Source organism: Perca fluviatilis, chromosome 9, assembly GCF_010015445.1.
Source record: "Perca fluviatilis chromosome 9, GENO_Pfluv_1.0, whole genome shotgun sequence".
Classification (NCBI taxonomy): Eukaryota; Metazoa; Chordata; class Actinopteri; order Perciformes; family Percidae; genus Perca; species Perca fluviatilis.
In genome coordinates this window covers 9,917,904-9,928,271 of record NC_053120.1, presented here as the reverse complement: position 1 = coordinate 9,928,271, position 10,368 = coordinate 9,917,904, and the positions used below count along the sequence as shown (strand labels likewise).

At 39.9% G+C, this 10,368-nt stretch overlaps 1 protein-coding gene across 1 annotated transcript; it reads left to right on the top strand.

Moving 5' to 3' along the window:
• The first annotated feature begins 242 nt into the window (after nucleotides 1-242).
• LOC120565041 (uncharacterized protein YBL113C-like) lies at nucleotides 243-3,485 on the top strand. The gene is made up of 3 exons (XM_039810350.1): nucleotides 243-1,934; nucleotides 2,584-2,669; nucleotides 2,779-3,485. Exons 1-3 carry the CDS (start codon nucleotides 1,076-1,078, stop codon nucleotides 2,938-2,940), a joined length of 1,107 nt encoding a protein of 368 aa, XP_039666284.1. The 5' UTR covers nucleotides 243-1,075; the 3' UTR covers nucleotides 2,941-3,485.
• The last annotated feature ends 6,883 nt before the right edge of the window (nucleotides 3,486-10,368 follow it).

Here is a 10,368-nt window from a genome sequence, read left to right as displayed (position 1 = left end):
CCCGCTTCCAGCTACAAACAACGCAACTGATGCAATCCCGTTTCCAGCTACAAACACCGCAACTGATGCAACCCCGCTTCCAGCTACAAACACCGTAACTGATGCAACCCCGTTTCCAGCTTCAAACAACACAACTGATGCAACCCCGCTTCCAGCTACAAACAACGTAACTGATGCAATCCCGTTTCCAGCTACAAACACCGCAACTGATGCAACCCCGCTTCCAGCTACAAACACCGCACAACTGATGCAAACCCGCTTCCAGCTTCAAACACCGTAACTGATGCAACCCCGCTTCCAGCTTCAAACACCATAACTGATGCAACCCCGCTTCCAGCTACAAACACCGCAACTGATGCAACCTCGTTTCCAGCTACAAACACCGTAACTGATGCATACCCGTTTCCAGCTTCAAACAACGCAACTGATGCAACCCCGCTTCCAGCTACAAACAACGCAACTGATGCAATCCCGCTTCCAGCTCTAAACAACACAACTGATGCAACCCCGCTTCCAGCTACAAACACCGTAACTGATGCAATCCCGTTTCCAGCTTCAAACAACGCAACTGATGCAACCCCGCTTCCAGCTACAAACACCGCAACTGATGCAATCCCGTTTCCAGCTACAAACACCGCAACTGATGCAACCCCGCTTCCAGCTACAAACACCGTAACTGATGCAATCCCGTTTCCAGCTTCAAACAACACAACTGATGCAACCCCGCTTCCAGCTACAAACAACGTAACTGATGCAATCCCGTTTCCAGCTACAAACAACGCAACTGATGCAACCCCGCTTCCAGCTACAAACACCGCAACTGATGCAATCCCGTTTCCAGCTACAAACACCGCAACTGATGCAATCCCGTTTCCAGCTACAAACACCGCAACTGATGCAATCCCGCTTCCAGCTACAAACAACGCAACTGATGCAATCCCGTTTCCAGCTACAAACACCGCAACTGATGCAACCCCGCTTCCAGCTACAAACACCGTAACTGATGCAACCCCGCTTCCAGCTTCAAACACCGTAACTGATGCAACCCCGCTTCCAGCTTCAAACACCGTAACTGATGCAATCCCGTTTCCAGCTTCAAAACACAACTGATGCAACCCCGCTTCCAGCTTCAAACACCGTAACTGATGCAACCCCGCTTCCAGCTTCAAACACCGTAACTGATGCAATCCCGTTTCCAGCTTCAAAAAACACAACTGATGCAACCCCGCTTCCAGCTACAAACAACGCAACTGATGCAATCCCGTTTCCAGCTACAAACACCGCAACTGATGCAACCCCGCTTCCAGCTACAAACACCGTAACTGATGCAATCCCGTTTCCAGCTTCAAACAACACAACTGATGCAACCCCGCTTCCAGCTACAAACAACGTAACTGATGCAATCCCGTTTCCAGCTACAAACACCGCAACTGATGCAACCCCGCTTCCAGCTACAAACACCGCAACTGATGCAACCCTGCTTCCAGCTACAAACACCACAACTGATGCAACCCCGCTTCCAGCTACAAACACCGTAACTGATGCAACCCCGCTTCCAGCTTCAAACACCATAACTGATGCAACCCCGCTTCCAGCTTCAAACACCGTAACTGATGCAATCCCGTTTCCAGCTTCAAACAACGCAACTGATGCAACCCCGCTTCCAGCTACAAACAACGCAACTGATGCAATCCCGTTTCCAGCTACAAACAACGCAACTGATGCAACCCCGCTTCCAGCTACAAACACCGCAACTGATGCAACCTCGTTTCCAGCTACAAACACCGTAACTGATGCATACCCGTTTCCAGCTTCAAACAACGCAACTGATGCAACCCCGCTTCCAGCTACAAACAACGCAACTGATGCAATCCCGCTTCCAGCTCTAAACAACACAACTGCAACACCACTGCCTTCATTTGAAACCATCCCAGGTGAAATCATCATAGAGCCTGCTTTGATCATAGACACTAGGCCTACAGCCATCATAGATGAAACCATGGCTTTGAACATGGACTGTACATAGGCCTACACAGAGTTTTTGGTAGCGCTGTGGAAGTCTAGCAATACGATATGAGATAAGCATTTAGTCTCCCTTAGGAGAAACTTGTCTTGGGCATTCAAAGGAAGATAGATGACAGCATATATACACACCATATGTCTGTATATGTACAAACAAACTACAGTTAACATTCAGTAGCTAACACACAAAGACAACAAAAAAGAGATGATCAGGGATTCACATAATTTAGCTTTAAAAGCCATTTCTATATATATAGCCTAATGCAATCATCATCACTGGCTGCCACTGTTTTGTAAATGGTAATGTTTATTAGGGAAAAATGTCATCATGAAAATTAGCGTCAATCTGTAAAATTAACGTTACCAACATTAGGTTATGCACATTTACTGTAATTCTGCATAACGACTGTTTCCCAAATAAACTGTAACATACATATGTATTTAATTGGTATCTGTGCTAATCTATTAATATTTGCATTGTTAAGGTTGAACTAGTGTCTTAATTTTTGTTTCAGGGCTGGAATTGTCAAACATATAGTTTTTTTTTTTTTATCCCAACAGGCTTTGCCTCACTGGCATATATGGAGATGAAGATGACTTCCATTGGAGAGGTCAGCAATGGAACCATCATTGAACTTATTGAACAGGTATGTAAAACAGAATGTATAAATTAACTGTTTTGTGGAGGTTCTTCAGCTAACATTATCAATGATAACACATAGAGAATATAAATATCTGTGTTTATTCGCCATTTAGTTTTTTAGCAAACAGCTCCTGAATGGAACAGCCCAAACAGTCACTGTGACAAAGATTCAAAGGGTTGGAGCAACAACTGCAGCCCCCACAACTCTGGCTGTAACCAATTCAAACCAGCCACCATGTCTCCAGTTCCAACCACCACAATTGCAGCAACCTTAACTCCAGTTCCAATCACCATACCAGGTGAAACCACCCCAGATGAAATCATCATTGATCCTACCATCGTCATAGATACTACCTCCACCACAGGTGAAACCACCACAGGTGAAATCATCATGGATCCTACCATTACACTACCTCCAACCACCACCGAAGCCACAACAATACCGACACAAACCACCACAACTGCAGCAACCACAACTCTGACCACAGCCACCACAACTGCAGTAACTACCACAACTTGAGCCACCACAACTTGGACAGCAACCACAACTGCACTGCAGCCTCCACATCTCTGGCTAAATAATGTTTATAGATGCTTTACAAATTATTTACAGTTTTTTCAATGGTTTACGCACATTTTCTGAAAGCAAACCTCATATGCTTAGAACACACAAATCCAAAAACACAAATACATAAGCCAAAACACAAGAAATCTCCTTCAAACTGAAACTTCGTTCAAAACAATTAGATGTCTCCCCAAATGTCATTTTGTTTTAAAATGACAGACACACACACACACACACACAAACACACACACAAACCAATAGAATAGACAAGAACCAATTGAACACTGATGCGCTCAATGTAAAACACTACTATGAATGGAAAACACTATTCGTTATCAGGAGTCCTATGTCTTTTGCAAGTTCATTGTTACTCCTAGTAGTCTGTAAATTTTTTTAAATATTATATTATATTATATATAATATCTGTAAAAATGTTTTTATACTCAAATTCAAACACACACAAATATAATGTCATATAAACAAAAATGTTTATTTTCCCACAGAATATTGTATACCCCCATCATACATATAGCTGATTGTATAAAATGTTCTACAATAGAAATATGCTGTATACAGTAAAAAAGACGAAATTAGGCTGCATCCTGTCTTCTGTTTTGTGCTGGCCACCTAGCATCTTATCAACTTTGCAGGCAATGTTCTCCCTGGTCAAGCAACAGGGGAAGTTATGCCCAGCATTTTGAATCCTGAAAAGTTTCTACAGCTATGTGAACAAGCATCTTCTAAAACTTGCAGAAGAGGTATACACGTATGTGAATTGCGGTCATAGGCGTTACTGTAAAGCTGCTCAAGTTTAGATGTACTCTCTGACCGGCCTCCCCCATTGTTAGACCAAAGTGGTCCGAATCTCATCAGAGATTATGGCTCAACTTTGTCTTGCTCTCTTCCTCCTCTTACTCAAACTCCTCTTGCCCAGACGCGTAACTATCAGTAAGCAGGGTACGCGGTTGCTTACGGGCCCAGACCAATCAGGGGCCCACGTGACTAGAAGATATTGATTGACAGCTGGTGCCCCCTATCGCATTTTCATTACTCGCGACAATCCCAGCAGTCCCACGTGCAGCCACTGATCAAGCAGGAGTGAGAACGGGTCAAATTAATTTCCTTGTTTCTGATATGAAAACAAGACTCTCTTATAGTTTTTTCCGATTGCTAAACGACAGTGGGCACAACTGGAGTCACATGTGCAAAACTCAAACTACAGTCTACACTACCAACAGTCACCTGAGCTAAACAGTTCACATGTCCTGCAAAACTCATTCAAAGCAACACAACGCTTAACACACGTCTCAAAACAGGCTCAGTGCAGCCAAACAGTATGCACAAGCCTCACTGAGATAACACACACTGTCACTCAGAACACACTGAGGGTAAAAACACTAGCATCAAACACCAAAACAGAAATTACAAACTTTTTCATCTTTACAGTTTGAACAATTTGAGTGACTTGACACTACTCAACAGTTTATTTAAGGAACAAATATAGATTGTATAGCATACCAATTTTTACATAAGGTAAACAAGAAGGAATTAAAATCAGCAGTTTTCTGCAATAAAGTATTTTGTCTCTAGTAATTTATGGAATTACTGGGGGGAAAAAACTAAAGGTGCATACGTAACAGTACCAAAGAATAGTGTGACTAATCCTGCCTCTCTCCAGCATCATGTGGCAAGTTTTCTTCATCACATTGGATGTCTTCATCATCTCTAAATACAAATGAATGTGGTGTTTCTATTGCTTTCACCTCCATTACTTTCTGAAAAACAGTAAGAACGCAGTTTTACTATAGTAAAGATATAGTGTTTTTCCCCTTTTTTTTATAGCTGTGTATATAACCTCAGACATCTTATCTGGACATATTGGTATCGTTGCTCTTTTACCTGTTTCTCTCAAACAGTACAGTGTAGAATTGTTTCATTCTTACAGTTTTCTCATTTGCTAAGACACACTAAATGAAACTGGGATCCACTTTATCTTCATCATCACATTATTAGCACAGCAGAAGTCTTCTCTTGCAAATGTTTTAACACTTTTTCATTTGTTTCACACATTTTTCACACCCTTTGTCAAAACAGTTACCACAGATCTCATTGAAAGACCCCGAACTCTATTGCATTCACTGTGTTGAACAAATGGAAAACATCTATTCACAGCTGATAGAAAGTACTTGCATAATTATAAAACTCTATGCACCTGTGTGAAACTCATTTGCACAACTCTTCAATCAGCAATCGGTCCTCATCCATCTATAAAAGATGCCACCTCTGTGTTGCTATTTGCAAGCATGGATCAAAGAGGCCATAGAGTAAGAGGCCATGGCAGAGGGGCCAGAGGAAGAGGAGCCCATATGCGTGGTGGAGGAGCTGCAGCAGCAAGAGGACAAAATCGAGCTCAAGTTTCAAATGAAATTCGGGCAACAATTTTTGACCATGTCATCAATCATGGCTTGTCCTTTAGAGAGGCTGGACAAAGGGTCCAGCCCATTCTGACTCAGAGCACTGTGGCATCTATTGTCAGGCTTTTTCTGAATGAGAACAGGTAATTCACAGTGTTACTGTAATGTATACCACTGTGTATTTCAGCTTTACTGTATTGCCCTGTTAGCAGAACAAACTGTGTCTACAGTAATGCAGATGTTTTACAGTGATGTCAATTTTGACATGCTTTTTGCTTTTACTTTATAGGATCCACACATTACCACACACTGGTGGCAGAGGAAAGATATTTAGTATTGAACAGGAGTCTGCCATTGTAGATATGGTAGTGGCAAACAATGCAATCAGACTGTGTGAAATCCAGGCAGCAGTAATTGCAGATCAGGGAGCATTTAGAAATATAAACAGTGTGAGTTTGGCAAGATCGAGTCCTTAAACAACACCATGTCAGAATGAAGCAGCTGTACCAAGTTCCATTTCAAAGAAACTCTGACATCGTAAAGGAGGCACGATTCCAGTATGTGCATGTACAGATTTTGTTATTGTAATACCTTGTTTACCATAGTTACATGCGACTGGAATACTGTAATTTGCTTTATGAATTTGCTCTTTTTCTTAGAGAATAATGGAGCTTGAAGCTGAAGGGGCACATCACAAATTAATTTTTGTGGATGAAGCCAGCTTCAACTTCTGTAAAGTGAGGAGACGCGGGAGGAACATCATTGGGCAGAGGGCCACTGTCACAGTGCCAGGTCAGAGGGGTGCCAATATCACCAAGTGTGCTGCCATCTCCAATGATGGGGTCCTTTGCCACATACCAACCATTGGCCCATACAATACAGAACGCCTCATCACATTTCTTGATTCATTGAAAGAAATACTGATTCCACCCGAAGAGAGAGGGCTGTTGAGGCCTGGCATAACTGTATGTCATAATTTGGGACAATGTGGCTTTCCATCACTCTCGCCTTGTGAACGAATGGTTTGCAGCACAGCCTCGTATTATGATGCAATTCCTTCCTGCATACTCCCCTTTTCTGAACCCAATCGAGGAGTTCTTCTCTGCTTGGAGGTGGAAGGTGTATGATCACCGTCCATATGAGCAGATGCCCCTCCTGGAGGCAATGAATGCTGGTTGCCTGGCAATAGGTGCAGAGGACTGCCAGGGATGGATGCGCCATGCAAGGAGGTATTTCCCTCGGTGCATTGCAAGGGAAAACATTCAATGCGATGTTGATGAGATCCTTTGGCATAATCGTCAAGAACGAATGGACTAAATGTGAAAGATAAAATATATATATATATATATATATACATATATATATATATATATATACTGTATACATGCAGGTGCTGGGCTTGTCCCAAACTTTTCATTTCAATTAGCTTAATTGGCATGAATTTTTAGGTGAAGAATGTTGCTAAAGCAGAAATTCACATAAAAATGGACATTTGATGCTTAAGAAAAGATTAATCAGTCCACCAAAGTTTTGGGTACATAGATAAAGCGTCATGTATTGTCTAAGTGACACATGTTCACTTTACTGACCGTGAGTAATATTCTTCTGACACATTTAATATTGGTGTCTGGAACAGTAATGAATAGCGTTAGTGCATTTTCTACTTTTATTGAGACATTATTTAAATTATTGGAAAGTAGGTAAATGAAACAAAAAATATCTGGTTTCCCTACAAATCTTTTTGTCTTTCCCACATCAGGCAGTTCCCAAGTATGTTTAATACTGATCAGCCAAGAGGAAAACGACGATTCTCGACCCCTGCCCCTTGCATTGTGAAAAGGACAGACTTTCATATGTATGTCCTTTCGGAACCCGGTCAGTTCACACCAAAGGCCTCAGAAGAGCTAGAACTTGCCCATGCTGGCAAAAAAAAAAAAAGGTTAAGAAAAAAAAAAAAAAAAAAAAAAAAAAAAAAAAAAAAAAAAAAAAATAAAAAAAAAAAAAAAAAAAAAAAAAAATTAAAAAAAAAAAATTTTTTTTTTTTAAAAATTTTAGTTTTTTTTAGAAGGAATTTCCTAAACTGAATACCGTAACAAGGAGGTTGGGGTTTTTTTCAAATTTAGTCTACAAGTAGAATTTTTCTAAATCTCAAATTACCATTCACACCACTATTCAAGTTGTATAGGACAGTACTATGACTTGTTTGCCTGACAAAATATAACTTTTAATATTAATGATTGTGAGACTGCAAGGTTTTAAAGGACTCTTACTACTTTCCATTTTAAAATAGGTGGTAGCAGATGTCGCAAACTGTCCACAATTCCAATTGACGCTGAGGGTTACTCCACAAGGCTTCTTAAATCAGCATCTAACAATGGGAAAAACGTAGTATTTGTAGTTCCACTACAGGAGAAGCTTTCTACTGAACCACTTTCCTATGATTCAGTAGAGTTCGCCAAGATGCCACAGTCAAAATGCATTACATGTGGCAGTCAAATGCCTTTGCAGCTGTTGTGCCGTTGCATGTGGAGGAATGCAATGGCACATTGACTGTAAGCTGTATTACAACATGTCTCTCATTTCTTTTAGTTTGTTCAAATTACTTGTTTCAAAGTATTAAGTATTTGTTTATTATATGTATTTTTTAAATTTATTTTATTTATTTAGGAGAGTGAATCTGGGACATGTCTTGATGAAGATTGTTCGGTTCTTGAGCAGCCAGTCCCATCTACCATAGGCATGGATGAATTCTTGGCGGTAATAGATGTTGTCTTTTCTGTTGCTTTGGAATTTAGTAAGAAAGCATTATTTTTTTATTCATCACATAAAGTAAGTAAGCAGAGGTTTTAGTACAGAATAATGTAATGCTTGCAGATAGATAAATAGATTGGGCATGACACATCTCAAACTGAATTTATTTTTTTACTCTGACACATATGTACACATTTTTGATCATAGCATATTTCCTGTCGCTAGTGAATATAACATGGTTGTAAAATGCAGAAAACATGACACTATTCTTATAATAATTTCATCTATGAAAAGTATTGACTTTTTTTTTTTTTTTTTTTGCAGGTCTGCCCAATCTGTCTTGTATCGTACCCAGCTGATGTTCTCCTATCTCATGCAAGCACATGTGGTGACAGGTAGGAAGTTTATGTCTGATAGATTCAGGTAACTGATAGTCAGACATTATCAGAATATAATGACATGTGTAAAGTGTCATTTCATTAGATTATAACGTTAAGAATTATCAGAGGAACACCTTTCTGCATAAATGGGGGGGGGGAAACATGACATGTGTTGAAGTGTTTCTGGAGCTACTGGTTTTTGGCTGCCTCTGAGGGAATGTTAGCTTGCTAATAGTGACAACACCTTTGTCCCTACCTAATGTCTGTGGTGATATTGAAACATAACTGGTCATTAAAATGATGCACCCCAATTACCAAATTCTTTTATTCATATTAATTCTGTATCACATTTAGTTAACCTAGTTTTCTATATTAACTCCATGTCTTAATTTTAATATAAACATTTGGCACCACTGACCAACTAGATGGTAAATGATTAAAATAATCACCACTCATGATTTGGCTGTTTCCCATTCTTCCAAGCAATGTTTTTTATTATAATTTATTTGATCTGTTCTAAGACTGAACTGTGCTCAACCCAGCGTAGCAGCCAGTCCCCCAAGGGGAGAAGAATTGCCAGGACCCTCAGTTCCACAATCGTCAGTTCAACAATCGTCAGCAGGTAATTTATGCACAATTACTGCTTTAGTGTTGCATTGTTGAAAATAATGTCAAAATAACTTTTGTCAAGTGATTTAAAAAAAGGAATATTGATTTCAAGTACTTGCCCATGATATATTACATTAACCTGCAGGGATTTCAAAATGTCCCTGCTGAAACAAATTTATTCTTGCTTTGGAAATAAGTTGATATTAGTATATCATTTAGAAGGCCCTTTGCATCAACAACTTTTTTGTGGTAAATTACAGCTTCAACCGGGGCCACTGAAGTCGACCCCCAAAAAGCATGCCAGTTGTTCAGAGAAGATTTACTGAACTGTTACTCTGAAAGTCCATGCCTCTCTCTATCACTCAACATGTTTGATGCAGAAGAAGAACAGGACAGTGCATTAATTTCGTTCTATAAGCAGAATAATGTGAACTGGGCAGCTCCATTCAAGTGCAGGCTGAGAGGTATTAATAAAGCATGTAACTTTTTTCCATTATAGGTAGTTATTCTCTGAATTGAATTGAGTCCATGGCCCTTAACCCCCCTGTATTTATTGTCTTAGAAACTTTTAGCACAATAGCCATGCTCTGTTTACTTGACATAATCTGGTCGATTGTCCTTTTCACCTCAAATATGTTCCCCCAAGGAGATGCAGCAGTGGGTGATGGTGTCAACAGACATGTTTTGTCAATGGCCATGCAGAAATTGAAAACTTGTGTGTGTGTGTAAACTTTTTTAATTGCAGTACCTTTTATAGTCTATTCATTGGACACTTATGTCATCAAATGAGGGAATAGTATTTACATGTAAACTCTACTTTAAATAAACGATATGTTCTAACTTAATCTAAATGAACCTCCAAAGACAGATTTGGGTCCAACTGTGATCAAGCATGTTTTTAAACATAATTCTCAATGTTTCTTGACTTTTTATTTTTTTATTTTTTTTTTATATTAAGGCTCTGCTGCTTCTACAACCCTTTTG

Excerpts from the sequence above, each read along its gene's own strand:
- LOC120565041 (XM_039810350.1), top strand. The coding sequence starts at position 1,076 with ATGCAATCCCGTTTCCAGCTTCAAAACACAACTGATGCAACCCCGCTT. Across the intron at positions 1,935-2,583 it reads TTCATTTGAAACCATCCCAG|GCTTTGCCTCACTGGCATAT; the intron begins GTGAAATCATCA and ends TTATCCCAACAG. Across the intron at positions 2,670-2,778 it reads TCATTGAACTTATTGAACAG|TTTTTTAGCAAACAGCTCCT; the intron begins GTATGTAAAACA and ends TTCGCCATTTAG.